Source organism: Fringilla coelebs (genome assembly GCF_963513975.1).
Source record: "Fringilla coelebs genome assembly, chromosome: 23".
Classification (NCBI taxonomy): domain Eukaryota; kingdom Metazoa; phylum Chordata; class Aves; order Passeriformes; family Fringillidae; genus Fringilla; species Fringilla coelebs.
The window spans coordinates 4033968-4051800 of NC_140049.1; the positions used below are offsets into that span (position 1 = coordinate 4033968).

A 17833-nucleotide genomic window follows, 5' to 3' on the forward strand; every position below is an offset into this window, starting at 1 on the left:
CACTGAGCTGGAGGCTGCTGCGCTGCCGGCCATGGGGCCCTGGCGCTGCCTGCTGCTGCTGCCGCTGCTCGCCCCGGCCCTACGCGCCCAGCAGCAGCAGTTCATGGAGTACGTGGAGCGCCGCATCACCCTCCTGGAGGTACGGCCCCGCAGCCCGAATCGGCCCGGGAAGGGGATCCCAACCCTCCTCCGTGGAGGCCGGCGGGGCTGGGGAAGGAGCAGGGGGTGGGGTGCCCTGGCAGCCCCTGCCGGGGTCCTGCACAGCCCAGCTGAAATACAGCGGGGCAAGATGGGCATGGGAGTACTGGGGGACGGGGGGATCGGGGGCATTGTGGGTCTGGGAGAACTGTGGGGACATCACAGGAATGGGAACGTCAGAACCATGGGGGCATCACAGGAATGGGAACATCAGAAACATGGGGACATCGCAGGAATGGGAACGTCAGAACCATGGGGACATCACAGGAATGGGAACATCAGGACCATGGGGACATCACAGGAATGGGAACGTCAGAACCATGGGGACATCACAGGAATGGGAACATTACAGGAGAAGGGGCATTGCAGGTCTGGGAGAGCCATGGGGACATTACAGGAATGGGAACATCATAGAAAAGCAGGAGCATTGCAGGTCTGGGAGCTTGCCAGGGTCATGACAGCAATGAGGGCATCACGGATCTGGGAGCAGCGTGGGAGACTGGGGAGCACTGTGAGTTCAGGAACATCGTGGGGGCATCCTGGGGGTGTCACAAGAGAGCAGGGCCTTGTGGGTCTGGGGGCAGCGCGGGAATGGGTCATTGTGGGTCTGGGAACATCACAGGAGCATTGCAGGAATGGGCATGGCGGGTCTGGGAACGTTGCAGAAGCAGCATGGGAGAAGGAACAGGGTGGGATGGGACCCAGAGCCACGAGCCCCGTGTGGCTCCAGGGGCTCCCCCAGCCCGGGCAGGCTGGGCTGTGAGGTTTGGAGACCTCAGTGTCCCCTTGGCCACCCCAGGAGAGGATCTCACAGTGGCACGACCAGAGCAGCCGCTACTCCACGGAGCTGCGGGATTTCAAGAACCAGGTGCTGGGGATGCTGGAGGCGGCCGAGAAGGAGCGGGAGGCGATGCGGGCGGAGGCCGAGAGCGCGGCCGTGCGCGTGGACCGGCTGGAGCGGGAGGTGGATTACCTGGAGACACAGAACCCCGCCCCGCCCTGCGTGGAGGTGGATGAGACGCTGATGGACAAGCAGGTGGCCACAGCCAAGCAGAGGAAGAACGAGAAGTACACCAAGCTGACAGGTGAGGGGCTGCTGTGGCTCCCCAGGGGGATGGTCCTGTCTTAGGGTTACCCCGACCCTTCCCAGCCCACCCCAGTCCAGGTGTCCCCCGGCCACAGGCCAGGGTGTTGTGTCCCAGCAGGACATCTCAGATGTCTTTGGCACAAGCTCCTGCATCCCCCCAGCCTGGGAGCTGCATGCAAGCCCCGGGGTGGAGCCCTCTGCGTCCCCAAAGCTTCTGGGGCAGGGCTGGGGTGAGAGTGACTCACCTGCCCATGGCATGGGTGCACTAGGGGACTTCTCAATGCCACCAGGGATGCACCTAAACCCCTTCAGTGAATTTCCAAGGCAGTTGCCTGAGGGTCAGGGTGGGACAGGGTGAGAACCCAGCATGGAGCAGCAGCAGTCCCACTGCAGGGCCGGGCTGTTCCCAGGCTCTCACAGCCACCCCTCTCTCACAGATTGCAGCGACACCATCGCCAGCGTCAGGGCCATGAAGATCCTGAAGCGTTTCGGCAGCGCCTCGGGGCTCTGGACCAAGGACGCGGCGGGGAGCTCGGAGAAGATCTACGTGTTCGACGGCACCGCCAACGACACGGTTTACGTCTTCCCCCGCATGCGGGAGTTCACCCTCTTCTCCGCCACCCGCAAGGCCGCCCGCATCAAGCTGCCCTACCCCTGGGTGGGCACCGGGCACCTCGTCTACGACGGCCACCTCTACTACATCCGCCAGCAGGGCCTGTCCTTCCAGGTGATCAAGTTCAACCTGGCCAACAAGACGGTGGTGGACAGCTCGGTGTTCCCGGCCGAGGAGCAGATCCCCGTCTTCGGCCTCTCCCCCTCCACCTACATCGAGGTGTCGGCGGACGAGGAAGGGCTCTGGGCCATCTACGCCACCAAGGAGGACGAGAAGAACATGTGCCTGGCCAAGCTGGACCCCGCCTCGCTGGACATCGAGCAGATGTGGGACACGCCGTGCCCGCGGGAGAACGCCGAGGGCGCCTTCGTGGTGTGCGGGGCGCTGCACGTGGTGTACAACACGCGCCTGCCCAGCCGCGCCCGCGTCCAGTGCGTCTTCGACGTCAGCGGCACGCTGGCCCCCGAGGACGCCTCCCTGGTCTATTTCCCCAAGCGCTACGGCTCCCACGCCAGCCTCAAGTACAGCCCCCGGGAGAGGCAGATCTACGCCTGGGATGACGGCTACCAGATCATTTACCGCATGGAGATGAAGAAGAAGGTGGAGGTGTGAGGGGTCGGCGGCTCTGCGCCTTCTCCCGTCACTGTGAAATGAGGAAATGCTGGATCCCCACCCAGCATTTGGTGTCCCCGCCTGGGAGCAGCCGGCAGAGTCCTGGACTAATTTAATGAGGGGTTTTTTTTCTGATAGAATGAATAAATAGTACGCAGCGAAGTGCGGCCGCCTACCTGGGGGAGCGTGGGGTGCTGGGCAGGGCTGTCAGAGCCCTGAGCTCCACCTTGCCCCTGAGACACCCCAAAAAACACTTCCCAAGGGTGGGGTGTCCTTGCAGGGCTCAGAGCAGTGAGGGCAGGCAGACCTTGGGGGGGTGCCTGGGCAGGGGTTTGTGTTTGGTGAGGGTTTTGGAAGGGCTTAGGGCAGAGATGGAACACGAGGCTGCTGGTCAGGGCCAGCTCGTTTTACATGTACAAAACTGTGAGCAAACAGCAAAATCCTTTAATCTGGGAGGACAACAGGAGATTTCCCTCCCCTGCCGGGGCGGTGCTCCAGCCAGCAGGGCCCAGATGTTGCTGATTTATTGAGTTTGTTTCTAACGAAGCACAGGCCACCTCCCCCTGCAGCCACAGAATCTCCACCTTGTGTAAGGCCCTGGATTGCCCCATCCCCTTCCCTTCCCTCTTCCTCTGGCACAGAGCAGCCCCACAGGGGATGGGGCAGGGCAGGGCAGGTGCTGGGAGCCACTCAGGGGCTGGGAACAGCCCCAGTTGTCCCCACACCGTGCCCTTCCTGCCCCAGCAGAGACTGTCCCCCGTGCTCTCCCTCACCCCACACCCCTGCAGGGTGCAGGGTTTGCCCCATTTCTGTCCCATGAAACCCAGGATTGCTGCGGTTTGTTCCCATCACAACATCCTGAGAGCACAGAGGATGGATTAAGAGGCGTTTCAGTGACATGAGTGTCCCTTTTTCCCCAGTTCTGGGGACAAGCAGTGAAGCCATGGGCCAGGCTGGCTGGGTGAGGGTCACATCCTGCTGGTGCTTTTTGAACACCCCAGGAAGGTGCCAGCCCCGTGGGGAGCACCTGAGGGGGGCCACCTGCTCTCCCAGGGCTGTGGAGTGGCCATGCCACCCCCCTGCCACCCTAAATGCCATCCAGCTGTGCCCAGCTCAAGCCAAACTGTTCTGCCACATTGAGGGCGCTTGGTATTTGCCTCAAGTTCTTTGGTATTATAATCAAATCTGTTGCATAAGAAAAATCCTCAAATACACACTTTGAATGACTGTAATTGGCTGGTGCTGAAAGTTCAACACACAGTGCAAGTCAAGCAGAGAAATTATCCAAGTGTGAAGGACTCTGTGAACTGTCAAGTTAATTTATGGCCCTTTTCAAGATCAATAAGGGCAGTAACAGAAATATAATTTTCAGAAATCTCACAGTAGTAAATAATTACACCCATGATTTCTCCAGCTTGAATTAAAATTGATGGGGCAGTAATGATTGTGCACCAGAAACATCTTGTAGCTTGGAACATGCCTTGTACTTCCCTGTGACACCTGGAGCCTTCTCTGCTCCAGGTGAGCCCCCCTGGCTCTCCCAGCCTGGCTCCAGAGGGGCTCCAGCCCTGGAGCAGCTCCGTGGCTCCTCTGGAATCTCTGCAGCCTCCTCCCTGTGCTGAGCACGTGGGCAGAGGTGCCACTCACTCAGCCAGGTCAGTCAGAGCCCCACGAGCTCCTGTGGGATTTGTTTTGTACCAACTCTTTGGGAATGAGGAGGAAAAGGAACGAAATAACTGCAGCACCCGATGGGCTCCTAGAGCACAGCACTTATCTCACACTCCACATCTTCAAAGTACTTCAGGAAACATCAACTAATTAATCCTTGGAATAACTCCCATCAAGCAGAACAGCCTGATCTCCATCTGCTGGCAAACAAGAGACAAACCCCACGTGTCTGATCAGCAGGGGTGGCTCAGCTCTGGGCTGGAGGCTCACTGTGACACGGGCTGGGGACCAGCGCCCTCCGAGCTCTGAGTGCTCCCAGCTCCTGGAATCAGGAATGTCCTGAGCTGGAAGGGACCCACGAGGATCAAAGCCAGCCCCTGCCCTGCACAGACACCCCAAAATCCCACCCTGGGCATCCCTGGCAGCGCTGTCCAAACTCTCCTGGAGCTCTGAGGCTGTGCCCATTCCCTGGGGAGCCTGGGCAGTGCCCAGAACCCTTTAAGGGAAGAAATATCCCAAATACTTTTGGAAATACCCACCCTGACACAGCTCTGCACCCCCTCCCCGAGTGCACATCCCCAAATCCACCATGCTCCATCCCAGCCCACCCAGCAATATCCAAACTCTCCTGCAGCCCTACAGCTGTGCCCATTCCCTGGGCAGTGCCAGCACCCTCTGGGACAAGAACCTTTCCCTGATATCCAACCTAAACCTGCCCTGGCACAGCTCCAGCCCTTCCTTGGGTGCTGTCTGTGTCACAGAGAGCAGAGATTGTCCCCAGGCTGCCTCCAGGATGGGGTCACCCTCCTCATCCCACCAGAGCCGAGTCCCTGCCATCCTCCAGTGCCACAGAGGAGTGTGAGTGACCTCAGGGAGACCAGTCTGGGTGACTCTGCTGGGCTGACTGGTGGGACAGAGGAGCAGCAGGGCTGCAGGATCCTGCCTGCCATGGGATGGACACCCCCAGCCCCATGGAGCTCTGCAGCTGCCAAAACTCCTCATCTCCTGCTGGGGTCATCAATTCCTTTTTTTGCTTGTTTAACTATTTATTGGCCCCATTAGGAGAAAGCAAAGGTTGTGCCACAGCTGGGGGAGTGGCTGTCAGAGCCCTTGGTGCCCTCAGGGGTGTTGATTGTCCCCAGCAGCCACCCTGGCACTGCCCAGGCCCAGCCAGGAGCCCCAGTGGGAGCAGCAGCACCTCCAGGGACCCCAGAAGGATGCAGGGACTTCCAGCAGGATCCCAGTGGGATGCAGGACCCCAGAAGGATGCAGGGACTTCCAGCAGGTTCCAGAGACCCTGATGGGATGCAGGGACCCCAGAAGGATGCAGGGACCGTGGCAGCAGGTTCCAGGGACCCCAGAAGGATGCAGGGACTTCCAGCAGGATCCCAGTGGGATGCAGGGACCGTGGCAGGGTGCCAGGAGCCCTGGTGGAATTCAGGGATCCAAGTGGGATGCAGGGACCCTGGCAGGGCTGCCTCAGCTCCCTCTGTCCTGCGTGGAAGTGGATTTTTGTGGCTGCTCCCAGCTGCCCTGCCCTGCCCCTGCCCTCCCAGCCATTCCTGCTGCACTGACAGATTCTCAGGAAAACGCAGCCTTGTCTCAGAGTCACCAGAGGATGCCTGGTCCTGTGCAGGTCACCTGGGGCTGGCAGGGGCGACCTCCTCCCCACAGAAGGCTGTGGAAAACCTTCATTCCTTCATTCCCCTGCCCGTGGTGCTGCTCAGCCCGCAGTGGGGGCAGCTCTGGGGCCAGCATTGCTCCTGTCCCCCCTCCCAGGCTGCAGCAGGAGGTGACCCCACAGCCAGCCCGGGCAGGGGCACTGGGATCATCCTTTCCCAAAGGAGGGGGTAGTGGAAAAGATGCTAATGGGGCTGCTCCAGCCTCCCCCCGAGTCTGCAGCTCCCTGGGCTTTAATTGCCAAATACTTTATCTCCTTAGAGAAGAGCCTCTGTAAGTAATAATCCCTTTCATCTCTGCTCCTCTTGAAAAATGCTCCTCTTTGCAAGGCAATCTGGGCAAGTAAATTGAGAAGTTGTGTTATCAGTGGGAAAGAGAAACTCAGATCTTTGGGCTAATTTTTCCTCCTTTGTCTCATTCTCAAGGATATTGACTTTATTCCCCTCCCTGACTCTTTTCCAGCTCACAGGAGCTATTGATAGAGGGAAATGGCTCAGTGTGTCCTGCTGGAAACGGGGGAACTAAAATTAAAACCAGGCAACTTAAACAAGTGCATTATGAAGCTCCCATTGTATTGAAACAGGAAGAGGGGGATAATTCTCCATTTAATACTTTCTTAATGGCTGGTTGGCAACTCTAATCACTGGCTTTTAACTTCAAATATGTTCTCCTGCCCACGGAACATCTGGCTGAGGTGTAACTCATCACACACCAGCAGCAAAGGGAGGCAGCAAATCCCCCCACCACCACCCAGGGGTTCCCAGCAGGGCTGGGAGGCCACCAGGGCTTGGGGACACACCAGGAGGCAGCAGCTCCCTGCCAGTCCTCAGCATCTCCCAATGGAAGTGCAGAGGAAGCAAAACCAGATTCACCCCAAGCAGTTCCTGCCATGGGCATCGTCCCTCTGGCAGGGGGGGCTGAGGTGGGGCACAGGGTTTGGGGTGTGTGCTCCAGCCCAGCGCTGATATTTCTCATTTTGGCACTGTCAGTGAGGCCAGGGACCTGCAGAGCACTTTGTGGGACACTTTGTGTCCCTCCTTTGGGGGCAGGAAGGTGTAGGGGCAGGACTGTGGGGTGCCAGGGCAGGTGTGCCCCACACCTGGAGCTGACCTGGCCAGGGACAGAGCCTCACCCACAGCCTGGTGGAGATCCTGGTGCTCTGCTGAGATCTGAGGATGGGCACAACCTGTCCCCACCTCCCCCTGCCCCCCTTCTCCTCCTCAGACCCCAAACCAGCTCCTGCCAAATCCTCCGGGGCAGGACTGACCCCTTCAATATCAACATCAGTGTCAGCTGCCCCCTCCTCTCACTGCTGACCTGGGAAACTGAAATGGTCACTTTGTTAGAGAATAAATGAATGAAGAAATATAATTTAATCAAGAGACAGCAGTGCCAAAAAATGCCAGGAAATTTTGCACAGCTGGGGTGTAGGGTCATCACCAGCTCCCCTCCTCTCTCCCCAGCCCCCCAAACCCTCTGCACTCCCCTCTTGCAGAAATGTTCTTCACCTTTCCAAAGGGAGACACACAACTGAAATTTATTTTTAAAATATGAATTTTGCAGAATGGCATATTTTTAAAATATGAATTTTGCAGATCTGGATCCCTGCTGTCCCAGCCAGCCTGGGGATGCCCAGGCTCCTCTCATTCATCCTTCCCAGCGTTGTCCACTCCTTCCTTCCCTCTGCAAAGGAGGAATAAAAATAAAGCCTTCCAACAGGGAGCTCCCAGCCCTGTCAGAGGAGCACTGGCTTGTGACACACCAAGTTTCAAGATTTTCTGGACAGTTGCATTCACTAACAGATTTTTCTGCTATTTTGGTTCTTTGATCAAGATGGATTATTTTCCCTGAGCTGCTCCCATTGGTGGTAATGTGTCTCCATCCCCTCCAGGAAGGATTTTGCTGACATGAGGAAGACCCACACCCCATCCCAGGGATTTCACACATCCTGCAGGCTCTACATGATTTCACCAGGATTTTCTTTGGGGTGTTATTATTACTAATGCTGTTATATCAAAGTTGTTTCCTGAGGACAGAAAAATACCAGCTCAGCTATTCAGCTAAGTAGTTCTTTAATTTCTTGCCTCTCAAAATCAGCTCCCCAGTGCCTTTTTGGAATGGATCTGAATTTTCTGCTTTAATCCCTCTTCCTGAGGCAAAAGTGCTGAGGGGGGAAGTGACTCTCCCTGGGAAAGGAAGGTTGGAGTCTCTTTCCCAGTGCTGCAGCTCAGGGATTGTGAGTGAGCTCTCAGAAATATCAGTAGAGATTTTTTTATCTCTTTGCCCCTCAATCCCTCATCCCCATCTGGGAGGCAGCAGCAAATTTGGGGTTCCCAGCCCTCCTGACTTCCCCTCTGCTGGCTGGGGAAGGGGGAGTGGTGCAGGCAGGGCAGGGGAGGTTGGAGTGGCTCAGGGATGCAGAATTTGGGGGGGATGGAGCAGATTCCCCCCAGCTCAGCTGCCCTGGCTCTGCCCATGCTGCTGTGCCCTCCTGCTGCAGGTGGCCGAGGTCCTGCAGGGAGATATAACCATGGTAACTGGGATTATCTGGGAAAATTGCTGCCATTGCTGCAGAGGTAAGGTCAAAACAAACAGAAATTATCAATTTTTCCCGTTCTAATAAAATGCAGAAGTGTGTTATTGACTCGCTAATTGCTCAGCTAAACGGATTTCTCCTAAATTACCTCCTAACCCTTGTAAATGAAAATGGTGCAAAGATTAGCACTTCCATGGATTTGCTCAGGGGAGGAGAAATGAAAGGTCTGATTCCCTGCCCATGGCAGGGGGGGGGCTGGAACTGGATAATCTTTACAGTCCCTTCCAACCCAAACCATGATTCTATGATTCCCTTTTAACCTCAAATTGCTCCAAGCTTTGCAGCCTGGGGGATTCTTGGCACCACACAGGCCATGGAGCCACCCTGAGCTTTGTGAGCAGCTCCTGCAGGAGATTGCAGCTCTCAGCTTCAGCTCTGAATTGTCAATTCCCCCCTGAGTGCAGGTTTTCAGGAAATCAGAGGTTTAAATGAGAAGTATTCCTCTCCAACTGAGCCCCCTCCAATATCAGTGTCAGCTGCCACCTCCTCCCATTCCTGACCTGGGCTTGCCTGGGAAATTGAAATGTTCAGCTTGTTAGAGAATAAATGAAGAAAGAAGGATAATTTAATCAAGAGACATCAGCACCAATAAATGGCATGAAATTTTGCACAGCTGGGGTGTAGTGTCATCATCCCCTGGGATGCTCAGCTGTGAGCTGGCAAACCAGGCAGCTCTGAGCCTGCTCCTCTCCGCTGCAGGAGCCCCTTCCAGAGGCTTGCAGGGCCATGCAGGTTTAGGAAATGATTATTTTAATTGCATCATCAGCTCCATCCTGCTGCCAGGAACCTTTGTTTGTATCCAAGAGAAGCCCAGGGCAGCACAGCCCTCACGAGTGGCTTTGTCCTGGAGGGATGAGCTTGGGAAGGTCCTGATCCACAGCAGCACCACCCCTTTAGTCTGGAGACTGAATGATCTGTGATCCCAATGAGCAGCCAGGGGAGGAGAATCCCCCAAATCCGTGTGGGACCCTGGGGAGGGAGGGGAGAATTCCCTCAGCACTCCAGGAGCAGGTGGAGCATCCCTGGGGAGCAGCAATTGGAGGTCAAGAGGCACAGCCCAGGTCATGCAACAGGCAGGAAGGTGCTCCTGCTTCCTGCAACCATCACATCCCAGAAAAACCCCCTTAAATCACCTCTGGGAGGTGGGAGCTGCTCCCAGGGCAGCTGCCTTTGGAGCAGAGGTGCTCAGGGGGTTTCACCTATCAGGATTTCTGCTGGTCACACTGACCCCAAGGCTCTTTTCCCAGCCCGGCAGTCGAAGAAGGAGCCAGGATCCCTCTGTTCTCGTTCTCAAGGTTGTTTATTATTTCTCATCTATCACATTCTTTCTCTGGCCTGCCAAGGTCTGTTCAGCAGCTCAGACAGAGGCACACTGACCACCTTCAGAGGTGATGTTGTCTTTTATACTAAAAACTACGTGTACATTATTTACCATAACTTCCCAATACCTATCACCTATGACAGACACTGAGCTTCTACCTTAAACCAATCCAAAAGTGCCAACATCAGCCAGAAGATGGAGGCTGGGAAGAAGAGAGAAGAAGGACAAGGCACACTCAAATTCCTCCATCTTGGGACCCCAAGGCCCCATTCTAAAACCCCCAAATTTTACTTTTCACCCCATAACAAGCTAATTATTATTCTACTTAAACTCTATTGACTTGTAGCTCTTCGTATAAAGGTGGTAATTTGCTCCATGGGTCAAAATCAAAGGCACAGGGGTCTGGGGCTCTGTGCCAAGGTTTCTGAGCCCCCTGGCAGGGGGTGAGCCCTCCAGGGCAGCCAGAGGGATGTCCTGGCTTCCCACACCCTGCCAGGACCGATCCTGTGGCACCAGGGTCCCCCTGGGCTGGTGCCAAGCAGAACCAGGGCAGGGACACTTGGTGGGGCATCCCCAGAGGGGTCTCCAGGAAATCAGCAGCAAAATCCTCCCTCGTTTCTCTCAGCCATCCGAGAGGAGCGCCGGCAAAGCGACTTAATTAAAAAATTACCGCTCCTCCACTCGGTCCCTGCCGACAGCCACGGAGCCTCAAGCACGGCAATTTGAAATGGAGAGGGATGTGCAGCTGCTAATGGGAGATTAGGAGAAATCTTCCACTTCGGAAGCAATTAACGAGCCAGAAAAAGTATTTGCATGTGTGAATTGGATGGCTGGGTCGCACTCCCATCCTCCGCCCTGCTCTGGGCTGGTTCCCTGCTGATGCCCGGTGCCCAAATTCCCCCAGGGTGAGCCAAGACCCCTCCAGCCTGGCCTTGGGCACTTCCAGGGGCAGCACAGCTGTGCCAGGGCCTCCCCACCCTCCCAGGGAGGAATTCCTTCCCAATATCCAGCCACGGTGATATTCCCTAATACTGGCTTCCCACTGATCATTGTGCAATGAGTTTTTTTTCATACATCAGCAGCACATTTGTTTGGCAAAGAGGAGAATCCTGTCACAACAATTTATATTTAGTCTCCAAATGTGGCCTTTAATTGCTAATTACAGAATGCTACTCACAGGTTGGCAAATCACACACACCAAAAAGAAAAAAAAAAAGCCAGTGAGGAAGAAAACAACTGGAGGTTTAAAAGGGTTTAATAAATAAACAAACATGTATCATTGATATTTTTGCCTGACATCCAGGAGGAATGATGAGGAGGACTCCATGGATATCAGAAGGCTAATTAATTACTTTTTAATACTTTATTATTCTATACTATGTTACATTACATCTAAACTGAGTCTGCACAAGCACCCAGCTGCCCTCCACTGCCCAGAATCCTGTGGCTGTCAGCCAACAGTCCCCACACACTGGTCAGTGAATCAAAACACTCCCACCAGAACCCAGTCACCAATTCCCTCCAGGTCATCAGTCTTCCACAATGGATTCCACTTGTTCCAAAACACAGGAGCAGTAAATGAGATAAGAAATGAGATAAGAACTGGTTTTTTCTTTCTCTGAGGTTTGGAGAATGTGAATGCCAGAAATATTCTTGGGAAGTTGTGCCTTGCTTTTCTCTGGGAAGAGAAATGCGGCTACAAACGTGGGCTTTAATTATCTTAGGGGGAAAATAGCAGCTGAGAATTAAATGTAACTCCAATATTGATGTTGCATTCCTGTGGGGCTCCAGCACTGGGATGGCCACTCCACCACCCACAACAGCTCCTCCAGCCCTGGGAGATGGGATCTGGCACAGATGTGCACATCTGGCACTTTTTCAGCCAGAACAAAGTTGCTGGGATTGGGATTGGGGCTGGTTCTGTGTCAGAACCCAGGACATTCCTCTGGCTGCCCTGGGTGATTCCAGACCCTGGCAGGGGGCTCAGAGACCTTGGCACGGAGTCAAAGACACCTGTGCCTTGGATTTTAACCCATGGAAACAATCACCAACTTTGTGTGAAAGCCACAAGGGTTTGAACAGAATGAGAGTGAATTTATCACAGGGTGAAATGTTGAATTTTGGGGTTTTTAGAATGGGGGTTCAAGAGGCAAAATGGGGGAATCTGGGTGTGTTCTGTCTTTCTTCTTCTTGTCCTCCATCCTCTGCTGGGATGGTGACACTTCTGGATTGGTTTAGAGTAGAGACAGACTGTCTGACAGAGGTGATGGGTATTGGGAAATTATTGTAAATAAAGTACAGGTAGTTCTTGGTATAAAAAGCCAACACCACCCTGAGGGTGGCCAGTGTGCCTCAACCTGACCTGCTGGACAGATCTCAGCAGGTCAGAGAAGATTGTGACAGATAAGAGAAAATGAACAACCTTGAGAACCTGAGCCGAGAAATCCCAACTACTTCTTCGAGCGCGGGGCTGGGAAAAAAAGACTTTTCAATACCTCGGGAGCCATTTCAACAACTCAGAGCCTGAGAGTTCTGTCCCCAGTCCCATTTTCAGCCAGGAAAAGGCTGCTGGGGCTGGGGCTGGGGCTGGTTCTGTCCCCAGTCACATTTTCCCCGGTATTTCGGGTGCCGCGGTGCTCTCGGCTGTTCCCACGGCAACGGAGCAGGCTCTGTTTGTCCTGGCCCATCCAGGTACTTCATTAGCTGTAGCCAACTGCATTTTTAATATAACCCTATACTGGATTTTTTTAAATGTACGTGCTTTAAATACCATGTTTTTAATTAAAAATGACATGGGAACGTGAAATATGTAATTATATTTGCATGACTAACGCACTGTCTTAAGTATATATATATATATATATATTTAAAAAGCTGTAAAATATAATTACAAATTATCTTTGGGAAAAGTCCAGGAAAAAAAAAAAGACATTTCTTGTACATTTAAGTAGCACTGCTGATGAAAGTCTGAGAGCCAGGCAGGGCTCCTGGGATGCCTCTGGCTGTTGAACAGAAATCCAGAATATCCAAGTCTGTGCGTCTGCAAAGAGGAGACAAATTCCACTTCTCCCAGGCTCACCTGCAGCTCTGGCTTCCTGTCAAAGTGGATTTTGGAGTGATACTCAGGCCAGCAAAGGAGCAAACTGCATCACTTCTCATTGCCAAACGAATCACAAAATCACAGGATGGTGATTATCCAGTTTCAACCCTGACACCTCCCACTGTCCCAGGCTGCTCCAAGCCCCATCCAGCCTGGCCTTGGACACTTCCAGGGATCCAGGGGCAGCCACAGCTGTGCCAGGGCCTCACCACCCTCCCAGCCAAGAATTCCTTCCTAATATCTAAACTAAACCCCCTCTTTTGGTTTCAAACCATTCCCCCTTGTACTAATCCAGCTGGCATCTCCTGCTCTGTGCAGAGACAGCCCAGCTCTCCTGGGATATCCAGTGCAGGGAGCAGCATCCCACCCCCTGCACCCCTGGGCTTGTTCAGGCAGGAGCTGAGACTCCCTGGAAATGGCAGCCAGGGTTTGCAGGCCCAGGGAGAGCATCCTTGAGTGAGGAACTCGAAGCAGAGATGAGATCCTGACCTGGCATTTCAATAAGTGCACAACTGTACTGATGGATAATCTTAATGGCAGGGAGAACAATGAGGCCCCTGGGGGAGAAAACCTCTGGCAAAATGAGATTGAGAAGTCTGGGGTTGCCTAATTAGAGACACAATTAGGAGGGCAAATAACAGAAGTAGTAAAAGTGAAGAACAAACAGAGGATTGAGATCAGGATCTCGAGGATCAGGGCTGTAATTTTCTCCAATGAGCTATATATAATTTTCTGTCTAATTTATTATCTTGCAAGCCAAGATAAAATTATCTGGACTGACATTGCTTGAACTAAAGACTGAAGGAGGACTGGGATGTGTTTGGGACTGAGCCCATTGACTGAATGCTCCTCACAGGCTAATCAAGAATTATGTGTAAATAAAAGGTTTGTGAAGAAATAAAATAAAACAAAATAGAAATCAAAGCACACAAAGCTGCTCCTGCCAGAGAGCTGAGCCCAGGGAGGTCCCCACAAAGCCCTGCCTGTCCCCCCTGGGTCACCCTTGGGAGTGGTGGGATCCAGGAATGTCCCAGGTGTCCCTGCACTGCCCTCCCTGCTGCTCCCAGCATCCCAAAGCTGGCTTTGGGATCCAGGAATGTCCCAAGTGTCCCTGCACTGCCCTCCCTGCTGCTCCCAGCATCCCAAAGCTGGGTTTGTGACCCAGAGCCCCAGAAGCCCCAGCTGTCAGTCCCTGTCTGCAGCTCCTGCCATCCAGGTGGGCTTTGCCACTCTTGTTCCCAAAAGCTTCCTGCAGAATTAGTGATTCCCAGCCCTGGGGACTGCCTTGCTGTGGCAGCTGTGACACTCCCACCTTCAACATCAATATTGAAGTTACATTTGTTTCTCAGCTGCTATTTTTCCCCCCTAAGATAATTAAAGACCACGTTTGTTTATTTCTTAAGCCTTTTTAAACCTCCAGTTGTTTTCTTTCTCACTGGCTTTTTCTTTTTGGTGTGTGTGATTTGCCAACCTGTGAGTAGCATTCTGTAATTAGCAATTAAAGGCCACATTTGGAGACTAAATATAAATTGTTGTGACAAGATTCTCCACTTTGCCAAACAAATGTGTTGCTGATGTATGAAAGAACCTCATTGCACAACGATGTGATCAGTGGGAAGCCAGCAGTGGAGAATATCACCGTGGCTGGATATTGGGAAGGAATTCTTGGCTGGGAGGGTGGGGAGGCCCTGGCACAGCTGTGGCTGCCCCTGGAAGTGTCCAAGGCCAGGCTGGACAGGGCTTGGCTCACCCTGGGATAGTGGAAGGTGTCCCTGCCATGGCAGGGATGGAATGAGATGGATTTTAATGTCCCTTAAACACAAACCAGTCTGGAATTTCATGTCTGGAACTCAGACCCACTGGATGTTTCCCACCTTTTTTTTTTTCAGATACAACTTCTTTTGTTGTCCAGTTGGTGGGAAGGAGCAAGGCTGGGACAGTTCCCAGCCCTTGCAGTGCGCTGGACCCGTGGGATTTTCCTTGTCCCTGATCCCCACATGAAACCAACCCTGGCCACCCTCCCTGCAGTGTCCCCTCCCCTCCCTGCAGCCAATCCTTGCTGAAAATGGAGACTGTGAGACTAAAACTGAAGAGAAAGGAGGAAAAAAAATGAAAGGAAGGTCTGGGAATGCTCCATGTGTTTATTTTGCTTGCACTACTCAATAAAACAGAGTATTCATTTGTGGCTGCTTGCAGCAGCATCCTCCCCTTTGCAGGGACTTTCAAAGGAGCCCCAGCATGGCCAAGCCTCCTGTGGGATGTGGCCCTGGGGTGACCCTCCTTATTTTGCTTGGAAATAATTGAAATGTCTCCATGAGTTGCTATTACAGGGTCAAGAGCAGCAAGTGAGGAGCAAGAAAACAACTCAACAAATCTTTGGCATGGCACTTGTGCTGGGCTCAGCTCCTTCCCAGGGCTCTAATTCCCCCCTGCATGGAAGGGAAGTGTTTGCCCTGCTGTGTGGAGCTCGTCCCCATGAGTGTGACCAATCCCTCCCAAGACACACACACACAATGGGCTGATTATCCCCTGGCTGAGGGATGTGGCAAAATCTCAGCATTTCAAATCTAAATGAAGGGGGGGTTGAGCCAAGCAGGCGTGGGTGTTATTCACTAACGTGAGATCCAGTTTTCCAGCAATGCAAGTGACAGCCAGCATTGAGTGGAAATTGATTATCTGTGTGAAGCAAGGATTAAAAATAGCAGCTTTGTGTCAAACCCCACGTATGTTTTGACTAAATCCTCGATAACAAGGAGAATGGATAAAAGATGGAGATTATACAGAGAAAGCCAAAACCCAAAAAGCCTGGATTAGAGAAGAAAAGGATTTGAGTGGGTTGCTGCAATTAATGATTGTCAAGTGCCACCAGCTGGGACTGCTGTGGCTTCTTCTGGGGACGTCTTGTCCTTTGGTTTGCCAACCTGCCAGAGGCACTGCCAGCTCAGTGCCCTGCTCCCCCGAGGCTCCTCCAGCTCAGGCAAAGGTCCAGGGGCTCGTGGCCAGTGTTTGACCCACCCAGTCAATCAGTTTTAATGGCCAGAAACTCATCCCCTTAATTAAACACAGACAGGATGATGGTCTCAGGAAGGTTGTCCTCCCCTTGCTCCCCAGCAGAACACTCTGTGCTGGGAAACCAATGCAGTTTTACCACTTTTTTTTGTGGCAGTGTGCTTGGAATGCACTTTTTGCTGCTGCAGCTGGTGCTCAGGGGCTGTCCCTGGGATGGTGTGGCTGTCCCAGCCCAGGCAGGAGCTGCAGATGCCACCCTGTGCCCCTGCCCAGCCCCACACCGTGCCAGGCTCTGCCACTGCCACATTTTGTGGCACCCACTGTGATCACTGCACCCATCCAAAACCACACAACCCCCAATTCCTGCTCCCACAGGAGGAAATATTCCACCAGACAGGGCAGCACTTACAAATCAAATCATTTTATTGAGTTTCTGCTCCTATAGCATGTGGCACATAAAGAGAATTAAGACACAAGGTGTGATGAGGAATGATGCATTTACCCTTCACTGAACAAAGGATTCATCTCACCCAGGAGCAATGCAAACAGCCCTCTGTGCCAGCCCTGATGTGCAGCCAGGGGTGACGTGGTGACATTTGGGAAAATGGGAACTGAAGTTGACCTGAGGATTGTGGCTGATGAACACAGTCCTGCTAACCTGAGGCTGCCTTGCTCGCAAATTCTACCTTCAAACCAAAACATTTGCTTTTGCCTAATTTAATTAGGGTGGAATAAACAGCACTAACACGCTTCTTAACTCAGAGAAAAATCCAGGATGAGAAAGTGTCCAAAATCCACAGCTGGCTGATAAAGATCAGCTGATTTAGCTGTAAAGCCAGTGCTTGGGATTTTCTAAATTCATTCTTGGCTTCTGCAGCCAAGGAACCAGCAAAGCTTCGGGTTTTTTTTTTTCCAGAACTCGACCTTCCTTCAGGGCTTGGGCTGAGAAACTTTATTCTTTAAGAAAGTGCTGACAGTCTATAGAAAAAAGTTTGGAAGCTTTTTTTAACATCAGTCATGTTTCTGTATTTCCCTTTGCCGCTTGGGTCACCCTTTATTACTTGGATAAGAAATGGAGACCCAGTGATCATGCAGGGCTGTCACCCATTTCTGTAACACCTTCCCCTTTTTTTTCTGAATCCCACCTGTGGCCACGCCATTCTCTCCACTCCAGATAACGTGGGGATGTCCTGGGGGATGAGCAGCAGCTACAAAGGGGGCTGAAAAAACTGTTCATGCAAATAGCTCTGGGGAGATTTCAGATACAGGGGAAAAAAACCCAGGGTTCCCCTCCTGAGGAATCAACAGCATTTTTTAAATATATGACAAAAGGAATTATGGGGTACACACTGCACAAACTTCTAAGAGCTCATGGACACCTCTACGTGAACAGGAAACCTGGGGACACTCTGCAGGGCTGGGGCTGACCACGAGGATGGAGCTGCTGGTGGCTTGGAAGAGTCTCTCCCATCTTTGCCACAGCTTTCCAGTGGCCACTGTCCCCTGTCCCCTGTCCTGGCCACCTCTGCTCTCTGCAGACACCTCCTGGCCCCTTGCCAGCCTTCACACACACTAAAAACTATTTTACACATTATTTTACAGACCAAACTCCCAGCACACATCTCAGTCCAACTTCTCCCTCTGGAAACAGATCCGTACAGCAAAAGCCACAAAAATAACATCACCTTGGGAGACATATTAGACAAAAACATATTTGACCACAAAACGGGTTTCTACCTTTACTTACGCAGGAACAACTAGCCCGGAAAGTCCCGCTGCTGCCACCGCCCCTCAGCAACCACTGAGACTGAAGGCCAAGTGCAAAAATTACTTGGTTTAGTCCCATTTTGCTGTCCCTGCTCCAGATCATGGTGTGGGGGGTGGTTTGGGGGAGGGACAGGAGCCCTGGCTGTCGAAGCTCGCTGCCCGGCCGTGCCACTGGGGACAGA

The 17833-nt window shown here is 53.0% G+C and overlaps 2 protein-coding genes across 2 annotated transcripts in view; one reads left to right on the top strand and one right to left on the bottom strand.

Moving 5' to 3' along the window:
• Window positions 1-31: 31 nt before the first annotated feature.
• OLFML3 (olfactomedin like 3) lies at window positions 32-2624 on the top strand (the record flags this gene model as incomplete). Its single annotated transcript, XM_084220494.1, has 3 exons — window positions 32-139; window positions 998-1283; window positions 1723-2624. The coding sequence occupies 3 exons, from the start codon at window positions 32-34 to the stop codon at window positions 2508-2510; spliced, it is 1182 nt and encodes a 393-aa protein (XP_084076620.1). The 3' UTR covers window positions 2511-2624.
• Window positions 2625-17750: 15126 nt separating this feature from the next.
• The window catches only part of SYT6 (synaptotagmin 6), a gene marked incomplete at both ends in the record, with an annotated part of 34688 nt that continues 34605 nt past the window's right edge, over window positions 17751-17833 (bottom strand). Inside the window, one exon of the mRNA XM_084220770.1 lies at window positions 17751-17822. Coding sequence (XP_084076896.1) covers window positions 17751-17822 — 72 coding nt within the window. The remainder of the gene's footprint in view (window positions 17823-17833) is intronic.